Source organism: Melanerpes formicivorus, unplaced genomic scaffold (assembly GCF_026170545.1).
Source record: "Melanerpes formicivorus ecotype bairdi unplaced genomic scaffold, bMelFor1.0.p_v2 SCAF_49, whole genome shotgun sequence".
Lineage (NCBI taxonomy): Eukaryota > Metazoa > Chordata > Aves > Piciformes > Picidae > Melanerpes > Melanerpes formicivorus.
The window spans coordinates 4,466,264-4,487,094 of record NW_027142401.1 but is presented as its reverse complement, the minus strand read 5'-3'; the positions used below and the strand labels follow the sequence as shown (position 1 = coordinate 4,487,094).

The 20,831-nt window shown below is 46.1% G+C and overlaps 3 protein-coding genes across 9 annotated transcripts in view; 1 reads left to right on the top strand and 2 right to left on the bottom strand.

The window, feature by feature from the left end:
- Window positions 1–275, bottom strand: part of PRORP (protein only RNase P catalytic subunit) — a 56,708-nt gene extending 56,433 nt beyond the window's left edge. Inside the window, exon 1 of the mRNA XM_068160360.1 lies at window positions 74–275. The gene's annotated coding sequence lies outside the window, so the exon portion shown is untranslated. The remainder of the gene's footprint in view (window positions 1–73) is intronic.
- PPP2R3C (protein phosphatase 2 regulatory subunit B''gamma) lies at window positions 70–17,648 on the top strand. 6 transcript variants are annotated; one of them, XM_068160366.1, is made up of 13 exons: window positions 70–478; window positions 2,032–2,159; window positions 3,158–3,262; window positions 5,054–5,166; window positions 5,958–6,055; window positions 6,666–6,736; window positions 7,705–7,837; window positions 9,841–9,896; window positions 9,970–10,045; window positions 11,242–11,378; window positions 14,243–14,380; window positions 15,881–15,940; window positions 17,217–17,648. In XM_068160366.1, exons 1-13 carry the CDS (start codon window positions 430–432, stop codon window positions 17,403–17,405), a joined length of 1,353 nt encoding a protein of 450 aa, XP_068016467.1. In that variant the 5' UTR covers window positions 70–429; the 3' UTR covers window positions 17,406–17,648. The 6 variants fall into 6 exon arrangements, with proteins under 6 accessions (XP_068016467.1, XP_068016471.1, XP_068016470.1 ...); XM_068160370.1 differs by lacking the exon at window positions 70–478 and adding an exon at window positions 512–573; XM_068160369.1 differs by lacking the exon at window positions 70–478 and adding an exon at window positions 590–666.
- Window positions 17,649–18,475: 827 nt separating this feature from the next.
- LOC137452150 (signal recognition particle subunit SRP54) overlaps window positions 18,476–20,831 on the bottom strand; it is a 42,808-nt gene continuing 40,452 nt past the window's right edge. For both annotated transcript variants that reach the window (XM_068160364.1, XM_068160363.1), the window contains one exon: window positions 18,476–20,731. In XM_068160364.1, coding sequence (XP_068016465.1) covers window positions 20,519–20,731 — 213 coding nt within the window. In that variant the 3' untranslated portion in view covers window positions 18,476–20,518. The remainder of the gene's footprint in view (window positions 20,732–20,831) is intronic.

The following is a 20,831-nucleotide window of genomic DNA, read 5'->3' as shown; positions in this document are numbered from 1 at the left end:
TTTATCCTACCAGAGCGTAACGGAGGGCGGTTTCAGTGAAAGCTATGCCCTTACGCCTCCGGATGTAGCCTACCTCGCTCCAGGCGCGGCGGCCATCAGACGACGCGGCGCTGCGAGGCGCCGGCAAGGAGGCGCTGACAGCAGAGGCGACCACACGGCGGCCCAGGCGCTCACCCCGCACCAGCCCGGAAGCTCCCGCGCCTGGGCCTCGAACCAATCGGGTCTTACTGCGCTAGACAGCACGTAACGCCGCGCGCGCTGTTAGGGCGGATGCGGCTGCTCCGCCATATCGATTGAGGGCACGGCGCTCCCGCGGTCAGCCGCGTCCGGGCAGGGTATTGCGCGCGCGCGCGGGGCCGGCCGGGGCGCTGTGGCTGTGACTGCGACGGTCACGTGGCGCCGGGCGCGCGGGGCGGCCAGCGCCGGGGCATGGACTGGAAGCGGAGCCTGCGGGGCCGCCTGGCCGCCCGCCGCGCCCGTGAGTGCCCCGGGGGCGGCCGGCAGCGGCGCTCGCCGCGGAGTGCTGGGGCCAGCCTGGCGGGAGGGAGGGAGGCGCGGAAGATGCTCTCGTGGGTGGGTATCCGCAGTAGCCAGAGGATGCGGGATCCGGCCTGTCAGGGTGGTGGGACAAGCGTCGGCGTTTGCGGTGTTGCTTTAGTTCCCCAGGTACATCTTGGAGAAACAAGCGCCTTTCGCTTAGGGGTTAGTGACAGCACGGGCGGGCCCGGCAGGAGAACAGGGCTTATGGGGAGCGGCTGAGGGAACTGGGGTTGCTGGAGGCTGAGGGGAGACCTTATCCTCTCTACAAGTACCTGAAAGGAGATTGTAGCGTGGTGCGTGTCAGTCTCTTCTGCCTAGTAACAAGTGAGGAGAGGAAATGGCGTCAAGTTACATCAGGCGACAGGGAAGCTTTAGATTGGTTGTTGGAAGAAACTTCTTCACTGAAAGCATTAGCAGGTACTGGAATAGGCTCCTCAGGTGGGTGGTTGAATCCCCACCCTGGGAGGTGTTTAAACGACGCGTAAATGTGGTGCTCAGGGGCATGGTTTAGTACCAGACCTGCTGGAGTTAGGCACTGCTTGGACTCAATGATCTTAAGGGTCTTTTCCAACCAAAACAGTTCTGCGATGCTGTGGATGCTGAGGAGCCATGTGGGCGTTAGTGCTGAGGAGCCATGTGGGCGTTAGTGCTGTGAAGGCAGGTTTGTAGCACATGCCCCTGTGACAGCCTTAGCTGGTACCTCTCGTTAGAAGTGATCTCACAGAGAGGCTTGTGCAAGTGTATAATCATAGAGTCATGGAATGATTTGGGTTGAAAGGGACCTTAAAGGTCATCTAGTTCCAACTGCCCTGCCATAGGCAGGGAATCCTGCCAGTAGACTAGATTGCTGAAAGCCCCATTCAGCCTGGCCTTGGACACTTCCAGTCAGTACTCAGTGCTCCCTGAATATCCCTTGTGTTACAGAGTGAATGGTGGTTTTATGCTGCTGCTTGCAAAAAGTAGTATCTTAAATACTTGTAAAAGAAGAATGCTGCAGCTTTGTCAGTCATAACCATGTGGCTCCTACATTGCATACCCTACAGAGAATCAGGTGTGTGCAGCTACTGACAGAGGTACTTTTAAGTACTCATGGAATGCATGTGTGACATACTCAGTGCATCTGTAGTATAATTTATGTGATAGGTTTGTGCTCCATCTTTTCCCCTCTAATATTTGTGTTTCTAAACTGCATATCTGTGTAAGGCTCAGCCTCATCCCTGGAGGTTTTTAAGACCAGGCTGGATGTGCAGTCTGATCTAGTGTGAGGTGAGGTCTGTGGTGACAGGTTGGACTCGATGATCCTCGAGGTCTCTTCCAACCTTGGTGATACTGTGATACTGTGTCCCTGCCCATGGCAGGGGGGGTTGGAACTAGCTGATCCTTGAGGTCCCTTCCACCCCTAACAACTCTGTGATTAACTCCTTTTTTTCAATACCCGTGTTACATTGAAACTCTCTTTGAAGTACAACATTCAATTTCTGTGTTGATCAGCCAAAAAGAGTGAACAAGAGCTGAAAGATGAAGAAATGGAATTGTTCACAAAATATTACATGGAATGGAAAGGAGGGAGGAAAAGTGGCAATGCATCGTGTACAAACATACCACGATTTTACTACAGGGTAAGTGAGGCATCCAGATAAACTTCAACATGATGTGGATTGCTAAGCATAACGTTTTGGGTTGTACAGCTGTTGATTTCAGCAGTTACAAATAATTACTGAACATCTTGTCAGAAGCCCTGAAATAGTCTGCCAATCAGGCAGTAGGCTTGGCTGTTTACTACAGACTGGAAGTCCTCTTTTGACATACCAGTGGTATGGATACGTAGCTTCCTGTTTCTGTTTAGGTGCAATAGGATGCTGATTCATGAGGAAGGTGGGACATTGGTCTTGCAGGCATAAGATAGTTGTGTTGCTTGCATCATCCAGCAGTAATGCTTGGTCAGGCTGGGATGAGGGGAATATGGGAGCACAAGTCTAATATCTTGGTATCGCTGCCGTTTGTCACCTTGACCGCTCGGCTGCTGTCTGATGGTCCATGGTGCCATATTCCTCAGGATCATGATTTTCTGCCAGTGAAGTTCTCAAATACCTGTGTTTCATTTGATGACTACATATGCCATCATCCAGGTTCTGGTAGTGCTGTACAGTTTGGCATGTAAACATTGGCAGAACTTTCACACCAAGCATTCTTCCGTCTGTTTTGTTGGCTAAAACTTTGGAGAGTGAGACCTGCCACAAAATACCAAGTGCCACTCTCTCCTGAGTAAAATCACAGTTGCAAAGGTATTTTATGAGTGACCTCTCCTGTCTTGCACCTGTGGATGCACTCACTGGCTGGGTTATCAGTTAGGAGGTAGACCTCAGTCTCTCACATTAAAAATCCCCTGATTTAAATAAGCCTGGCAGTACTGTAACAGTTTGAGACAGTAGGGAAGTGATACCCCTGTAGAAGCAGCAGATTCCATACAGCATTCTGGTAAATATTTCATTATTTCCTGACAGGTGACCAGCTTCATCATAGTGTGCAAGTCAGGGCTACCTTAGAGTACTTACTGGATGTGGATTTTGTGAATGATGCCACTGTACAAAGATTAAAACACCACAATGTTTTTTAGCTGCCAGCTGAAGATGAAATCTTGCTTCAGAAATTAAGAGAAGAATCTAGAGCAGTCTTTCTGCAAAGAAAAAGTAGAGAGCTGTTGGATAATGAAGAGCTGCAGGTAAGAAAATGGTGTTTGTATGCCCAGTAGTGATGTCTGACAAGACCACTTCTGTCTGCTGGGTTTGTCTCCTGTCTGTCCCCAGAAGCTTATGGCAAGGTGCTTGGTGTTTGGTCTGGTGGATGTGGGGAGGCCTGTGGCTGTGGTCTACCTGGACTTCAGCAAGGCCTTTGACACCGTCCCCCACAGAAAACTGCTATCTAAGCTGTCAGCCCGTGGCTTGGACCACTACACTCTGTGCTGGGTTAGGAACTGGCTGGAGGGCCGAGCCCAGAGAGTGGTGGTGGGTGGTGCCACATCCAACTGGTGGCTAGTCACCAGTGGCGTCCCCCAGGGATCAGTACTGGGCCCCATGCTCTTTAACATCTTCATTGATGATCTGGATGAGGGGGTCAAGTCAGTCATCAGCAAGTTTGCAGATGACACCAAGTTAGGAGCAGATGTTAGTCAGTTAGAGGGTAGAAAGGCTCTGCAGAGGGACCTCGACCGACTGGACAGATGGGCAGAGTCCAATGGGATGGCATTCAACAAGTCCAAGTGCCAGGGGCTGCACTTTGGCTACGGCAACCCCATGCAGAGCTATAGGCTGGGGTCAGAGTGGCTGGAGAGTGGCCAGGCAGAGAGGGACCTGGGGGTGCTGATTGACAGCCACCTGAACATGAGCCAGCAGTGTGCCCAGGTGGCCAAGAAGGCCAATGGCATCCTGGCCTGCATTAGGAATAGTGTGGCCAGCAGGAGCAGGGAAGTCATTGTGCCCCTGTACTCTGCATTGGTTAGGCTGCACCTTGAGTCCTGTGTCCAGTTCTGGGCCCCTCAGTTTAAGAAGGACATTGAAACACTTGAATGTGTCCAGAGAAGGGCAACAAGGCTGGGGAGAGGCCTTGAACACAAGCCCTATGAGGAGAGGCTGAGGGAGCTGGGATTGTTTAGCCTGGAGAAGAGGAGGCTCAGGGGTGACCTCATTGCCCTCTACAACTACCTGAAAGGTGGTTGTAGCCAGGAAGGGGTTGGTCTCTTCTCCCAGGCAACCAGCACCAGAACAAGGGGACACAGTCTCAGGCTGTGCCAGGGGAGGTTTAGACTCGAGGTGAGGAGAAAGTTCTTCACCGAGAGAGTCATTAATCATTGGAATGTGCTGCCCAGGGAGGTGGTGGAGTCACCATTCCTGGAGGTGTTCAAGAGGAGACTGGACGTGGCACTTGGTGCCATGGTCTAGTCATGGGGTCTGTGTTGATAGGTTGGACTCGATGATCCTCGAGGTCTCTTCCAACCTTAGTTATACTGTGATACTCTTTGGGCACATTGACTGGTTGTGAAGTACTAGCTAAAACTAAAGTGCCTCATAGCCTTGAGCTGAAAATGTCAAGTGTAGCCCTTCCTCATTATGATGTCTGTGTTAAACCTGGTTATGATGTCTGGGTTAAGTCAAGGGCTTCCAGTTTTCCCACACATTCCAACAATTTCCCTAGGTGTTCCAGAAGAAGAAATAGATTCTGTTTGCATATCACTGAGAGACTCCAACGAAGTTTGGGTTTACTGCAGTGCAAAGACAAAAGGGATGTGGCTCTGGAAATCCTATTGAGTGAGAGTGAGTGTGTGTTTAACACCAGTTCAGAGCAGTGCAAACATCACTTCCTTGCTTTTCTGTCTGAATGGATGATGTGAACTGATTGACTGAGAGAACCTTGCAGCAAAACCATGGTTTTGTTGCATTTCTTAGCTATTCTGTCTTAAGCACCTTGGCTTCTCTAAAAGAGAGATCTTCTCAACCAAATATAAATGTCTTTCAAGAATCTGTGGTTTCTACTGGACAAACATCAGACATTACCAATGATGGGGGAAGAAGCAATGATCAACTATGAGAACTTCTTGAAAGTTGGTGAAAAGGCTGGACCTAAATGCAAGTAAGGCTTTCTTCTCTTGAATATGCTTATTTTGGCTGAACCTAAGTGCTGCTCTGACTTCCAGTTGCTAGCATAGATGGAAACAGTTTAATGGTGAGATGAAATCATGGCCATGTAGCTATTGGTGAGCTTTAGTTGCTGCGTTGTCTTGCATCTCTGAGGAAACTTGTGATAGATGTGTCTGCAAGAGGCTACCACATCCTTTTGAAGAAGGAAATTCTTATCAGCATGAATGTTTTGATGATGTTAGTGGCCAGTAAACAGCACATTTTGTATCTGAAGAGGAAGTAATGCTTCCAGAGATACTGCCCAACCTTGCCTAATAGCATCTGGTGGAAAATTTCCTGGCAGATGTTGTGTGTACAGCATACAGTGACTATTCCTTCTTGATGCACCTGCTGGAGACTGCTGTTGTGCACATAGCTTTGTGATTGAATTTTGGCCAGAAGCAGGTCAGTTCTCAGGGCTGGCTGTTACAAGTGTATCATTATAGAAGACTGGAAGCTACCAAATACATCACACTTAAAGAGAAATGAGACTGAACCACAGCTCTAAAGACACCCACATCACTCTCATGAGCAGCAGAGCCAGCTAGCTTGCTTTTTACTGAGTTTACCATTGTTACTTGGTAGGGTCCCACTTGGTGTGTAGCACATTAATGGTTTTGAATGAACAGAACACATTCCTTATTGTTCAAACTGCATCTTAATGTGTCTGTAGGTTTTGGATGCTGTAGCTGCATCTGTCAGCGTTCGGATGCATAGAAGCAGCACTGTGCTTATGTTTTGCAGGCAGTTCTTCACAGCTAAGATCTTTGCTAAATTACTCCATAATGATCCTTATGGGAGGATATCTATCATGCAGTTTTTCAATTATGTCATGAGAAAAGGTTAGTTGCTGCTTCTTCTGTGTTAAAGAGAAGTTGGTTTATTTTCAAGCTATTTTAAACTTTATTAATCACTTGCTGTTCTCTTCAACAGCAGCAAGATCTAGCTCTTGGTTGCTAATGCTGTTTTCCTGGAGGCTTGGGGTGTTTTTTGGGGGGTGACTAGGGTATGGGAGTTCACCCTGCCTCTGAAATCCACCTCTGTGATTGCCCATTGGAATGGGCTGCCCAGGGAGGTGGTGGAGTCGCTGTCATTGGAGGTGTTCAGGAGGAGACTTGATGGGGTACTTGGTGCCATGGGTTAGTTGTTTGGGTGGGTTGGATTGGTTGATGGGTTGGACACAATGATCTTGAAGGTCTCTTCCAACCTGGTTTGGTTTGGTTTATTCTCTCAGCCAGAGACAACCCTGACCTGTTTGTTAGATGTCTTGCCATTCTGATAGCCTTCATTCAGGCAGCTCTGTGAAAAGCAAAACATGTGGGATGCTAACTCCATCTTGGATACTGTGCTTTAACAGTGGCCTCAGTGCACATTGTCCTGTAGATTGCCTAATTAATGTGCCTTCTTACTGCAAAAAATTCTATCACTGTCACTCTGTTCTCTGTTTTCCAGTATGGCTTCATCAGACAAGAATAGGTCTCAGTTTATATGACGTGGCAGGACAGGGTTACCTCAGAGAATCAGTAAGTAAATGCTGGATTAATTAAATGCCTGTCTACTCAAAGCACAGAGCAGCAGAAGGACTCCCAAATTTCTTCTAGTCTTATGTCATGAAAGCTTGTATCATAGAGCTGGAGTGGGCATGTTTGTTTGGATAAATAGCAATGCTTGGTGGTGAGGCATGTTTAACATGTGGGTAAATCTCTGAAAAAGACTGTAGCTATGAAGGTTTCATGTCATTAGTGCTTGGTTAGAGTGAGTAGGATATAGCAGCCATCACTAAAAAGAATGACTAGAGTGGATTTTGAATTACTCCTTGTAGTGGGTTGAGAGAGAAGGCCCAGCTTTCTCTCCCCCACAAGGAGTGTCCCAGCACTGTCCCTCTCTTACAGGCACAGCCTCAAACAGTCACACTCCTGTTAGAACTCATGGAAAGTTGACACAGAATAATTATGAAGGCTCTAGTGCCTACTCTACTTTAAATGTCTGTTAAAGAATGCTCAGCAATAGGGTAATCCACTTAGGAGTTATGCATTGGTAGTTGAGAAAGGTACAGTTGGATGCATTATATTTGCATGTAAATGTCATCTACTTTATAAAACACTCTGCTTTATTTGCAGGCTGCTCAGTCATGGCATCACATGTACATGCATGTGACCTCAGAATTCCTTGCATGGAGGCAGAAGCTTTTTTTGCCTGCTTTCATCCTCTTCCCTGCATGCTTGCAGGAGGAGATGGTGGAGTCACCATCACTGGAGGTGTTCAGGAGGAGACTTGATAGGGTGCTTGGTTGCATGGTTTAGTTGCATGGTTTAGTTGGTTAGGTGGTGTTGGATGATAGGTTGGACACGATGACCTCAAAGGTCTCTTCCAACCTGGTTTATTCTATCCTATTATGCTCTTTACAAATATACTCCAAAGGCAGGGTGGAATATAGCAAACATGCAGCAATAGTGGTGTTTGAAGCTTCTTTTCTTTGTTTATTCTCCAGGATTTAGAAAACTATATTTTGGAGCTCATCCCTACTTTGCCACAGCTGGATGGTTTAGAAAAATCCTTCTACTCCTTCTATGTCTGCACAGCAGTTAGGAAATTCTTCTTCTTTCTGGATCCTCTCAGGACAGGTAGCTCCATCTTTTCAAAATGCTGAGGATGTGGGAGTATTTTCACTTCTCAAATGTTTCCAGCAAGGCTACTTGTGGACACGATGATCTTGAAGGTCTCTTCCAACCTGGTCTGGTCTGGTCTCGTCTCTCCTCTTCTTCTCTCTCTCCTCTTCTTCTCTCTCTCCTCTTCTTCTCTCTCTCCTCTTCTTCTCTCTCTCCTCTTCTTCTCTCTCTCCTCTTCTTCTCTCTCTCCTCTTCTTCTCTCTCTCCTCTTCTTCTCTCTCTCCTCTTCTTCTCTCTCTCCTCTTCTTCTCTCTCTCCTCTTCTTCTCTCTCTCCTCTTCTTCTCTCTCTCCTCTTCTTCTCTCTCTCCTCTTCTTCTCTCTCTCCTCTTCTTCTCTCTCTCCTCTTCTTCTCTCTCTCCTCTTCTTCTCTCTCTCCTCTTCTTCTCTCTCTCCTCTTCTTCTCTCTCTCCTCTTCTTCTCTCTCTCCTCTTCTTCTCTCTCTCCTCTTCTTCTCTCTCTCCTCTTCTTCTCTCTCTCCTCTTCTTCTCTCTCTCCTCTTCTTCTCTCTCTCCTCTTCTTCTCTCTCTCCTCTTCTTCTCTCTCTCCTCTTCTTCTCTCTCTCCTCTTCTTCTCTCTCTCCTCTTCTTCTCTCTCTCCTCTTCTTCTCTCTCTCCTCTTCTTCTCTCTCTCCTCTTCTTCTCTCTCTCCTCTTCTTCTCTCTCTCCTCTTCTTCTCTCTCTCCTCTTCTTCTCTCTCTCCTCTTCTTCTCTCTCTCCTCTTCTTCTCTCTCTCCTCTTCTTCTCTCTCTCCTCTTCTTCTCTCTCTCCTCTTCTTCTCTCTCTCCTCTTCTTCTCTCTCTCCTCTTCTTCTCTCTCTCCTCTTCTTCTCTCTCTCCTCTTCTTCTCTCTCTTCCCAGTAGCATGTAGGCTTTTGTTCAGCAATCTGGTGTGTGAAGATTAATCTCCACAGAAGTATGTGTGTATATGTAATGTATGTGTGTAATACCCTGAGTATCTACATGGGTCTAATAATCTACAGGTAATTTTCTATGAGGTGCCCACCAGTTGTGGTGCTGTGGAGTTACTTCACAGAAACTGACAAGATGTAATTTTATAAAAATGCATTGTTAGTGGTAGCTAATTTGTAAGTGTTACAGGTGAATAAAAACCACAGTTACTAGCAGCAGGCTGCTTGGCAGAGCATCCACAGAACTATGGAAGTGCTCAGGAATGCTAATTGTGACGTGCATCTGTGATTAAATCTGTGTGCACCATGCAAAGCCCTTAGAAAAGGTTTGCAGCTATGGCTGCAAACCCTTGCTACAGATCTAGCACCCTCAGACAACAGTTTGCTGGTTTTGTGTGCCCTTGACTCTGTTGAAAACTCTGTTGACCCTCTTGAGAGCACTGCGTATGTTTTCAAGATCTCTCAGAGTTGTGTGGGCAGTAGCCCCTGGCAGAGGTAATTACAAAGACACGAGGAATGTGTATGTGAAGTTACAATGTGGTTGTTTTGCACAGCTGTTTGTGCAGGCTGTGCACCAGTCAAAGCTACGGCAGCAGAAGTGCATTCTGCCACCTCAGCTTTGTCACAGCAGTGGTTTCTGAAGGTGTAAAAATATCACAGCACTGTATTATTACAGCAAATGTTTTAAGCATGCTCTTCCATCCTCTGTTTTACATTTTGAGCACTCACATTAGATAATGCTTGGCCTCAATGATCTTAGAGGTCTTTTCTAACAGAAACTTAGTTTTGTGGCTTTTAAGGCTTCAAGATAACTCCTGCTAGTATCAGGCTAGTTTGACTCAGTTGTTTTAAAAGCTATTTTTATCTTACTTCTCTAATTACAGCCCTATCCTTGATGCTAGAAGTTGAGGGGTTTGGGCTTTGTCTTGTTGTGGTTTTTTTTCTGTTCAGAATATTTCTTCCTTAAATAGAACCACTCCTAAGTAAGTGCAGTCAGAGGGATGTGTTGGCTGGGCCATTGTTAAAATGTGTTTTCCTTCTCTTGCTGCAGGGAAGATAAAGATCCAGGATATTTTAGCTTGCAGCTTCCTGGATGACTTACTGGAGGTAAAGATCTCCTAGCATATGCTATTGTGTTTTAATTTGCACTCTCTGAATTCTAACTTTATGTTTCACTTAGTTAAGGGATGAAGAACTCTCTAAAGAAAGTCAGGAAACAAATTGGTTTTCTGCTCCTTCTGCATTAAGAGTTTATGGTAGGTTCCTTTATGTGAATGCTCTTCTTTTCAGTCCTCTCTGCCTTGTGTGACGACTTAGTCACATTCTTAGTGTTATTTTTCTCTGGGTTTTTGTTGTGGTTTTTCATTTCTCCTTAAATCCTACACATAACTAATATTTGCAACTGCTGCAGCCACCCTTTCACTGCATCTCTGGCTTGCTTTAGAGTTTCAGTTCTCCACTGTCACTCTTTACCATGGTTTTATCCCTTGTCCTTTCATGCTGTTTGCACAGGGCACAAGACTTCTCTGTAACCTTCCCTGTTGACTGTTCATGCTCTTGCATCACCTTTAGCTCCTTTTTCATGCTTTTCATGTAGATCTGTTTAAAATAATATGCTCTTAACCTTCTGCTTCTTTCTCTGTATATAGAGCCTTGACTCTAAGTAGAACTCTTACTCTTAGTAAAACTCTTAACACCTTGTTATGGGAATTCCCCTTCCCCCATATTCTGTGTCCATTTGTGATGCTTTAGGAATATTAGAATCATGGAATTGTCAGGGTTGGAAGGGACTTCAAGGATCAGCTAGTTCCAACCCCCCTGCCATGGGCAGGGACTCCTCACACTAGATCAGGTTGCTCAGAGCCACATCCAGCCTGGCCTTAAAAGCCTCCAGGGATGGGGCCTTCACCACCTCCCTGGGCAACCTGTTTGAGCATCTCACCACCCTCATAGGGAAGAACTACTTCCTAACATCCAAGATGAATCTACCCATTGCTAGTTTTGTTCCATTCCCTCTAGTCCTATCATTACCTGACACCCTAAAAAGTCCCTCCCCAGCTTTTTTGAAGGCCTCCTTCAGATACTGGAAGGCCACAATAAGGTCTACTCAGAACCTTCTCTTCTCCAGACTGAACAGCCCCAACTCCCTCAGTCTGTCCTCATAGGAGAGGAGCTCCAGCTCTCTGATCATCTTCATGGCCCTTCTCTGAACATGTTCCAGCACACCCAGATCCTTCCTGTAACAGGGGCTCCAGAACTGGACACAGTACTCCAGGTGGGGTCTCACCAGAGCGGAGTAGAGGATTGTTGTGGACCTAGCACATTCCCACTTAACTGCATTAACTTTATGATGAAAATGAAATGTTCAATGTAGTAAATTATCTTTGCCTATTGAAACTGTTCTTTGCTGATACATGTATGCTATGTTTTTCCCTCTATGTCTCCTCCCTAGGCCAGTACTTAAACCTTGATAAAGATCACAATGGTATGCTCAGCAAAGAAGAGCTGTCTCGATATGGCACCGGCACTCTGACCAACGTGTTTTTGGATCGTGTCTTTCAGGAGTGCTTAACCTATGATGGTGAAATGGTAATGACACACTTTCACTTTATTCACAATAGAACAGCTTATTGGGATGGAAAATGTCTCATAATCAGTGTCTCTGAAGAGCAGCTGGAGGTAAACCCACTTGTGTTTATCAATGTGCACCCAAATAGAATAGAATAGAATAAACCAGGTTGGAAGCGACCTTCAAGATCATCACGTCCAACCTATCATCCAACACCACCTAATCAACTAACCCATGCAACCAAGCACCCTGTCAAGTCTCCTCCTGAACACCTCCAGTGATGGTGACTCCACCACGTCCTCAGGCAGCCCATCCCAATGGGCAATCACTCTCTCTGTGTAAAACTTCCTCCTGACCTCCAGCCTGAACCTCCCCTGGCGCAGCCTGAGACTGTGTCCTCTTGTTCTGGTGCTGGCTGCCTGGGAGAAGAGACCAACCTCTGCCTGTCTACAACCTCCCTTCAGGTAGTTGTAGACAGCAATAAGGTCACCCCTGAGTCTCCTCTTCTGCAGGCTAAGCAGCCCCAGCTCCCTCAGCCTCTCCTCATAGGGCTTGTGTTCCAAGCCCCTCACCAACTTAGTTGCCCTTCTCTGGACTCGTTCCAGCAAGTCAACCTCCTTCCTAAACTGAGCAATGACCACACAGCAGATTAGAGAATTACAATTAAGCCATGCTGTGATTACCTTGCTGCTAAGACAGTTCAGTGTGGCTTAAAGGCAAGCTGCTGCTTTGGAAAAGCCTAGGACAAAGCTTCTTCTAGCTTCAGTAACATAGAGTGCATAGATGTAAGCAGTGCATTGTAGTTACATGCAATACTTTAAGAAGATGCAAAGGCAAGTGGCACACTTGACTCTAGTACAGGTTAGCTAACCTGTCCAAGCCTTCTTGAAGACCACAGTGGTTTGTTTTTGTTGTAAGCTTTCCATAGCTGTGAAAAATGGGAAATGTAACTGAACTAGAGGTACAATTAAAACTACTGTTTATTTTGAAAGCTCTACTACTTCATGTGTTGCTACTCTTGTAGCAGAGTTCAGATGGCTGACTTCTAAATTCACCATAAGATCCTGCTGCTGTCTTAGTTTTTTGTAGAATCACAGAATCATTGAGGGCATTGCCCTTTGCTGGACTCAAAACAGTGTGTCTGTCAGCCTTGTGCAAGGGAGACCACAACAGGACCCAACACTCAGCTGTGTTCTAAGCAGTGCTCAGTAGAGGGGAGCTATCACCTTACTTGACTAGCCAGCATAGCTCTTCCTGATGGAGCTGAGGATGTTGTCAGCAGCCTTTGCTGCAAGGGCAGCTCGCTGCCCTTGTGTTGAGAGCTTTGTGGTTCATCAGGATTCCCAGGTCCATCAGTGCAAAACTGCTTTCAGCCCAGTTAGCTCCCAGCATGTACTGGTGCATGGGGTTATTCCATCCCAGACACAGAAGTTTGCATTCCCTGTGTTGAGCTTGAGGAGGCTCCTGCCAGCCCATTTTTCCAGTCTGTCAGGCTCCTTCTGAATAGCAAGACAACTCTGGTGTTTAAACAGGGTTATTATATACACAGGGTTGAAGGATTTCTGTCCTTGTCACAAGGATGTTGAATTGCTGGAACGAGTCCAGAGAAGGGCAGCAAAGCTGGTGAGGGGTTTGGAACACAAGCCCTATGAGGACAGACTGAGGGAGCTGGGGTTGCTTAGCCTGGAGAGGAGGAGACTCAGGGGTGACCTTATTGCTCTCTACAACTACCTGAAGGGAAGTTGTAGACAGGTGGATGTTGGTCTCTTCTCCCAGGCAGCCAGTGCCAGAACAAGAGGACACAGTCTCAGGCTGCGCCAGGGGAGGTTTAGGTTGGATGTTAGGAAGAAGTTCTATACAGAGAGAGTGATTGCCCATTGGAACGGGCTGCCTGGGGAGATGGTGGAGTCACCATCATTGGAGGTGTTCAGGAGGAGACTTGCTGGGGTGCTTGGTGCCATGGTTTAGTTGTTTAGGTGGTGTTGGATTGGTTGATGGGTTGCACACGATCTTGAAGGTCTCTTCCAACCTGGTTTATTCTATGTTCTATTATATACACAGGGTTGAAGGATTCCTGTCCTTGTCACAACTCTATCTTGATCAGGAAACCAAGAATCAGTACTAGTGAAAAACAAAGTTCAGTGGTTGGTAATGTTAGGTTTACTGCCACTGGATGTTTAATTTGTAGTAATGAAAACTTTGCAGGTGGCCTTTCTTCACCCGTTGGATATGTTCAGCAGTCTAAAGATGTGTTAAACGTTGTTGTAAAGTATGTACAGCATTTTCAATTTGAATTGATGCTTGAAATCCTTGGCCTTCCAGTACCTGAAGGGGGCCTACAGGAAGGCTGGGGAGGGACTTCTCAGGATCTCAGGTAGTGATAGGATTAGGGGGAATGGAATGAAGCTAGAGGTGGGGACATTCAGGCTGGATGTGAGGAGGAGGAAGTTCTTCACCATGAGAGTGGTGAAGCCCTGGAATGGGTTGTCCAGGGAGGTGGTTGGGGCCCCGTCCCTGGGGGTGTTTAAGAGCAGGCTGGATGAGGCTCTGTCCAGCCTGATGTAGTGTGGGGTGTCCCTGCCCATGGCAGGGGGGTTGGAACTAGATGACCCTTGTGGTCCCTTCCAACCCTGAATGATACTGTGATACTATGATATGAAATCCTATTTCACCTCTAAAATGGCAGGATCTCCTGTCATCAGTCATTAAAAAACTAACCTTCCTGTTCATGTTGGTGGCTGCAGCCATTTTGGTACTTCATATTGTCTTTGTCAGAAAACAGACTTGATCCCCTACAATGAAATTGCTGCCACTTATACATTTCCTGCTTGCCAAATCAATTTGGAAGGAAGATTGTAATGAACATGATTGTATCTACTTTTAGGACTATAAAACCTACCTGGACTTTGTGCTTGCATTAGAAAACAGAAAGGAGCCTGCAGCTCTGCAATATATTTTCAAACTGCTTGATATAGAGAACAAAGGACACCTGAATGTCTTTTCCCTTAATTACTTCTTTAGGGTAAGTCTCTTTATACAGGTAGACCATTTTCTGTGCTTATAGTGTTAGAGCCTGTGTGCTTCTGCGTGCTGATCTGCAGGGGATCACTTTAAATTACCAACACCCACTGGGAGGCCAGTAGCTGCTTCTAAGAAGATTTAAAATATTAAAGAGAAGGAAATACATAAATAAAGAAATAAATTCCCAAACTTGGAAAAAAATTCAAAGGGTGTTTTCGGTGGTTTTATCTGCAGTGGTTTTATCTGCAGTGGAAATGATTTCATTTAGGAAGAACATTTTTCCTGTTGGTCAAAAGAAAACAAAAAATGCAAACAAAAACCCCAACATATAAATTGCAAATGGCCCTGAAATTGCCTGATCATTACCTGTGGAAATCTCTTTGTGATGGCTGCAATTGCTTCTTGCCCCTGGTTTTAATTTCCACTGTCAGCCTGGAATTCAGCAGAAGTAATGAAAGCAATGAAATGAAGAGATGGGCTGGGAGAGTCGGGTTGGACTCGATGATCTTTGAGGTCTCTTCCAGCCTTGGTGATGCTGTGATGCTGTTGGAGAGCTGCCAAAGAGAAAGGGACCTGGGGGTGCTGGTTGACAGCTGCCTAAACATGAGCCAGCAGTGTGCCCAGGTGGCCAAGAGGGCCAATGGCATCCTGGCCTGCATCAAGAACAGTGTGGCCAGCAGGAGCAGGGAGGTCATTCTGCCCCTGTACACTGCACTGGTTAGGCCACACCTCGAGTACTGTGTCCAGTTCTGGGCCCCTCAGTTTAAGAAGGACATTGAGACACTTGAACATGTCCAGAGAAGGGCAACAAGGCTGGGGAGAGGCCTTGAGCACAGCCCTGTGAGGAGAGGCTGAGGGAGCTGGGAGTGTTTATCCTGGCTTGGGGTGACCTCATTGCTCTCTACAACTACCTGAAGGGTGGTTGTAGCCAGGAAGGGGTTGGTCTCTTCTCCCAGGCAACCAGCACTAGAACAAGAGGACACAGTCTCAAGCTGCACCAGTGGAAGTTTGGGCTTGAGGTGAGGAGAAAGTTCTTCACCGAGTGAGTCGTCATTGGAGTGTGCTGCCCAGGGAGGTGGTGGAGTCACCATCCCTGGAGGTGTTCAAGAGGAGATTGGACGTGGCACTTGGTGCCATGGTCTAGTCATGAGGTCTGTGGTGACAGGTTGGACTCGATGATCCTCGAGGTCTCTTCCAACCTTGGTGATACTGTGATTTTTTTAATTCAGTTGTTTGATAGCAAAAAGCTTCTTGCATTTTGTCATACTCTGGATGTTTGCTCCCAGAGTAGATTTCAAATCTCTGTCTGCTGGTTGGTCTTTTCCCTTCTCTCTTCGCTGCATTTCACACTTCTGCTTTGAGTGTATTACTACCTTAGGCTTTAAGTGGTTGTATTCAAGTGTCTGCATGTCCCATTTGCAGAGCACTCAAACACTAATGGTCATAATGAAATTTGGATTCTTAGGCACTACTTATGCCCAACTTTTCAATTTTTCTCCAGGCTATTCAGGAGCAAATGAAAATCCATGGACAAGAACCAGTGTCTTTTCAGGACGTCAAGGTTAGTGTTGTTGAATCCAGTACTGAGTGCCATACTTGAACAAGCATGCCTCAGCTGGCTTCTGGTTTATTGTAGTTTTTAGGCTGCTGTGTATGTGTTTACTTACTGTGTATATACTTACTGTCTCTTGTCCCACTCATAGGTTTGAAAATGTCTTTGTGTTCAGCACTTGCTCTGTAATGAATCTGGTGTGCAAGGGTTCTATCAGCTTTCTTACTAAGAGACAAAATAGTACATGTTGCTGTGCCTCACACTTGAAGATACTTGGTGTGGTTTTTTATGGTACAGGGTCATCCCTTGGAGGAGATGGAGGCAGGCTGCTGAGAAAATACCCTCTTATAAAGCTGATACTGCCTACTTTACATTTGACAGGGTTTGTACTTAAAAGTACAAGAGCTTCTATAAAACTTAGCTCATAGGAGCAATCTGAGTTTCATGTTGCCATTTCAAGGCCAAAGCCTCCCTGGAGGGGCAAATTCTTATTTGAGATGGAATGGAATGGAATGGAATGGAATGGAATGGACCAGGTTGGAAGAGACCTTCAAGGTCATTGTGTCCAACCTATCATCCAACACCACCTAATCAACTAAACCATGCAACCAAGCACCCTATCAAGTCTCCTCCTGAACACCTCCAGTGATAGTGACTCCATCACCTCCTCAGGCAGCCCATTCCAATGAACAATCACTCTCTCTGTGTAGAACTTCCTCCTGACCTCCAGCCTAAACCTCACTTGGCACACCCTGAGACTGTGTCCTCTTGTTCTGGTACTGGCTGCCTGGGAGAAGAGACCAACCTCTGCCTGTCTACAACCCTCCTTAAGGTAGCTGTAGAGAGCAATAAGGTCACCCCTGAGTCTCCTCCTCTCCAGGCTAAGCAAGCCCAGCTCCCTCAGTCTCTCCTCATAGGGCTTGTGTTCCAAGCCCCTCACCAACTTTGTTGCCCTTCTCTGGACATGCTCCAGCAAGTCAACCTCCTTCCTAAACTGAGGGGCCCAGAACTGGACACAGTACTCGAGGTGTGGCCTAACCAGTGCAGTGTACAGGGGCAGAATGATGTGGGAGCTGAGCACACTGCTCCTATCTGTAGCCAGTTATTGTGCTTTGTATGTTAAATGGTTTGGGATTTAACAGCTTTTTTGTTGTTGTGTTGTGTGTAAAGGGCTGGGGGTGGCACTGGTTCCCCCAAGCTGCTGCTGTGTAGGGTACAAAGCAGCCATTATTCCTCTCGTTCATGTGTGGGGGGCTTTTCCTCAAGTTTGACTTTTCTTTCACAGGATGAGATCTTTGACATGGTGAAGCCTAAGGATCCTTACAAAATCTCCCTTCAAGACTTAATCAATAGCAGTCAAGGAGACACTGTTACCAGCATTCTCATAGATCTGAATGGGTTCTGGACGTATGAGAACAGAGAGGTCCTGGTGGCCAGCGACAACGACAGCACCGCTGATGTTGACGATACGTGACCTTGAACAGGAGCAGACTGTACCCGTAGAGAGGTCTCAATGTGATGCACCAACTGGTGGAAGCTGAAAACATCCATTAGCTGAATCAGTCCCTCTTCCCTGCCCCCTCTGCCCTCCCCTAGGATCTAAAATGTGGTACGTACAGGAATTGTGGAGCTTGCATCTGAAACCAAGAAAAGCAAGTGGTGTTTGAGAGGCAAAAAAGGACTTTTCTTTTTAATAAATAAATATTTTATGATGTTTTGCTTGTGTACCCAGCCCCATCCTTGTTTGAATACCCTCTTCTAGAATGTGACTTCACCCTGGAAGTAAGGATGTGGTTCTCGGTGTCTTTCAGAACTGCTGTGTCCCCCACTCAGCCATCCCAAGCCTCCCCTGGCTTTCTGTATGGCTCCTTCCTCATGACAGCACTGTCCAGCTTTGTCTTGTAAAGAAGTCTGGTAAGAGGTAAAGAGTGTAGGCCTTTATTTTCTCTGTGTCCAGCTCTAAGTATCTAACAGGATATATAAAAACAACTATTGAACTGACTGAATGGTTAACTTACTTCTAAAGAGATTCATTAACAAATTAAACTGTACCAGCTTTAGGTCTAGTTTAAACTATTCCAAATACCTGTATAAAGGCTTTCACCAACTTAACCTTCTGTGTAAGCCTGGAGAAGGCTCTGAGGAAACCTCATAACCTTCCCTTACCTGAAGGGGGCCTGAAGGATGAAGAGACTGTTTCCAAAGGCCTGTAGTGATAGGACACTACAGAAGAGCAGATTTAGATTGGGTGTTGGGAACAGGCTCTTTACTGTGAGGGTGGTGGAACAGTTGGTTGAGGCCACATCCCTGGAGACACTCAAAGTGAGGCTTGACAGGGCTCTGGGCAACCTCATCTGGTTGGGGATATCCTTGCTGACTGCAGAGGGGGTTGGACTAGATAGCCTCTGGAGGTCCCTTCCAACCCAGGCCATTCTATGATACCATTTCAGTGCTTGAAGAGTCCACCAGGATGTGACTTGAGCGAAGTGAACAAGTGCATGTTCCTGTGTGCAGGCATCACTCCAGAGACCAGCCACAGACAACTCCCAGTTCAAAAATTATATTAAATATAAAATAACCAATTAATGCATTTACAGAAAAATTAAGCCATTATGAAAGCAATCACTTTCATACAGGTTGCAAAAGATTGGAGGAAGGGTTAAGTTAAGGCACAGTGAGTAATACAGTGTTTGATACAAAGAAGTTTAAACCCAAGGCAGTGAGAGCATTTTTGATGCAACACATAACAGGGAGAAGGTGGAGGAGAGGGGGGCAAAAAAAAGGCCATGTAACTGACATCAATTTCTTGGCAGAAAAGCAAAGCAGCCTTCAGCTGTAAAGGTTTTACTCTTGAGCTGTATGAGGCTTTCTGTCTTTGACAGCCTAAGAACTCCCAACAAGCTGTTTTTCTATGTATCCCCCAGGTGTTGAACCAGGCTCTCCCTTGCAGATGTTCAGAGTTTAAGGAAGGGTTTCACACAGCTGTCACCACCTTCTGTCTTACACTTCAAAAACAGGCAAAGAACAGGAGTATCGAAACAGATGGAGTAGAGCTGGTGACTGGATCCTCAGGAGATTTTCTGTAGTGCTAGAATGCTAAAAGATGAGGAGAAAGGAAGGGATTTGTGCTCTACAGGACACTAGTTTCAGCAGAGGATTGCCTGAAATAGGTAACTGGAAAGTAAAAGCCAAGTCACCTGGCCTCTGATGGTACATCAAACTCCTTGGTTTGTAGTAGAACCAAGGCAGGGGATGCAGGATAGCAGCCAACACAAAACAGCACTGAAGACTTTGTAAATTGGGTTTCTTTTTAGGAATCTCAGGGGCAGCAGCAGTATTCCACATGGCAAGCACTGCAGGTGGTGTTGCAAACACTGCAGTAAGTGACTGTGGCCCTGACAGCTGATTGTCACAAAGTAAACCATTCTCCTCTTGCAAGCTCTAAGGAGAGGCAGTCACTGCAGTACAATAGCCTTAATGTGGGCTGCTTTAAAGCTCTGGAGCTACCTGCATTTCACTTAGACAAAAATTGCTGCTGTATTGCAACAAAGTGTTTTGTTTATCTAAGAAAAAGGAAGGATCCTAAGATTGGTATTGGGATTTCTTATTTATCTGTTCTGTGCTGGAGAGAGAGAAACATCTGCCATGGCACATCCCTTTACTAGTCCTTTAAACAAACAGTCTGTTGAGATTAATCAACTACATTGCCCCAGGTAATCTATGCCCCAGAAGGTTTTCATCACTCTAGATGGGTACCATACACAGTGTCCAGTGCATTCAGTATCATTCAGCAAGACTTGAGTTTTATTTCCCATGTAAAGTATTAAAGCAAATGGGTCTCACTTCTTGGACTTGGAAGTGAGAACATCTTACACTGGTGCTAGTTCTGTACTTTGCCACGGCACTGAGTGAAGCAGCTGAGCACCATCAGCCTCCAGGAGTGCTGGTGGTACTTGTTAGTAAGTTCTTAAGGGTGTTTACAGCCTCCTTTGTTCTCATTTTGTTTGTAACTAAGAGTCAGTGGAGCCTTAAATCTAACTACCATTAAATCTAACTTTGTCTCTTGGGTTAACCAACGACAGAAAACCAAAACCCATGCAGACAACAGTGACAATAAATAGGGGAAACCAGATGCTATTACAATGACTTGTGAGTTACAGGATAACAATCCCTATCAATCTATTCATAGAGAGCCAAGTTGCAAACAATGTGCAAACCAGGAAGAGATGTTGAGGAGTAGGAAAGGGCACTGCATCTGCGATCCACGGGTGTTTAAAGAGACACAGCAATTCCAATGAAAGATGTTTGTACTTGCCTTGCACAGAAATTAGCTCAGACATTCAGTTTTAGACCAAATGTTTGTAGTGCAATTTGCCTTTTCACTGAAGTGCCAACTTGGCAGAATGCCTCAGCCTTCATCAGGCAGACAAACTGACTGAACAGACGGGGCCTAGCTCTCTCCTGATCAATAAGAACACCAGAAATTGTATTTCACTCAACAAGTATAATCCTATTTTTTCCTGCTCCTGACAGCCAGATTGTGACACCTGACACTTCATAGTTTCTACATGAAATGGAGCTTTACACTTAGGGAGGGACAGGAACTGCATCTTGTTTGTTTTCCCCACTGGACTGCAAATCTCCCTCGGTTTCAAAGTTTACATTCACAAATGAAGTGCAGGCTGTTGCTTCAGGCTGGTCTGTCTGGACAGGAGCTTCAGCTTGGGGTTTGTTCTGCTGCTCTTGATGCTGCCTTTCTGCTTCTTCTGACATCTTGTTTTCCTGTTCCTCCTCTTCCTCCTAAAAATAGGATAACCAGATCTGAAAGCTACTATTTACCACTTGCCTTTAAGCCTTTCCAAAGGAGCATGCAAGCTCCTATTACAAGGCAAGGACATTT

Excerpts from the sequence above, each read along its gene's own strand:
- PPP2R3C (XM_068160365.1), top strand. The coding sequence starts at position 1,150 with ATGTGGGCGTTAGTGCTGAGGAGCCATGTGGGCGTTAGTGCTGTGAAG. Across the intron at positions 9,897-9,969 it reads TCCTGGATGACTTACTGGAG|TTAAGGGATGAAGAACTCTC; the intron begins GTAAAGATCTCC and ends TGTTTCACTTAG. Across the intron at positions 10,046-11,241 it reads TTCTGCATTAAGAGTTTATG|GCCAGTACTTAAACCTTGAT; the intron begins GTAGGTTCCTTT and ends TCTCCTCCCTAG.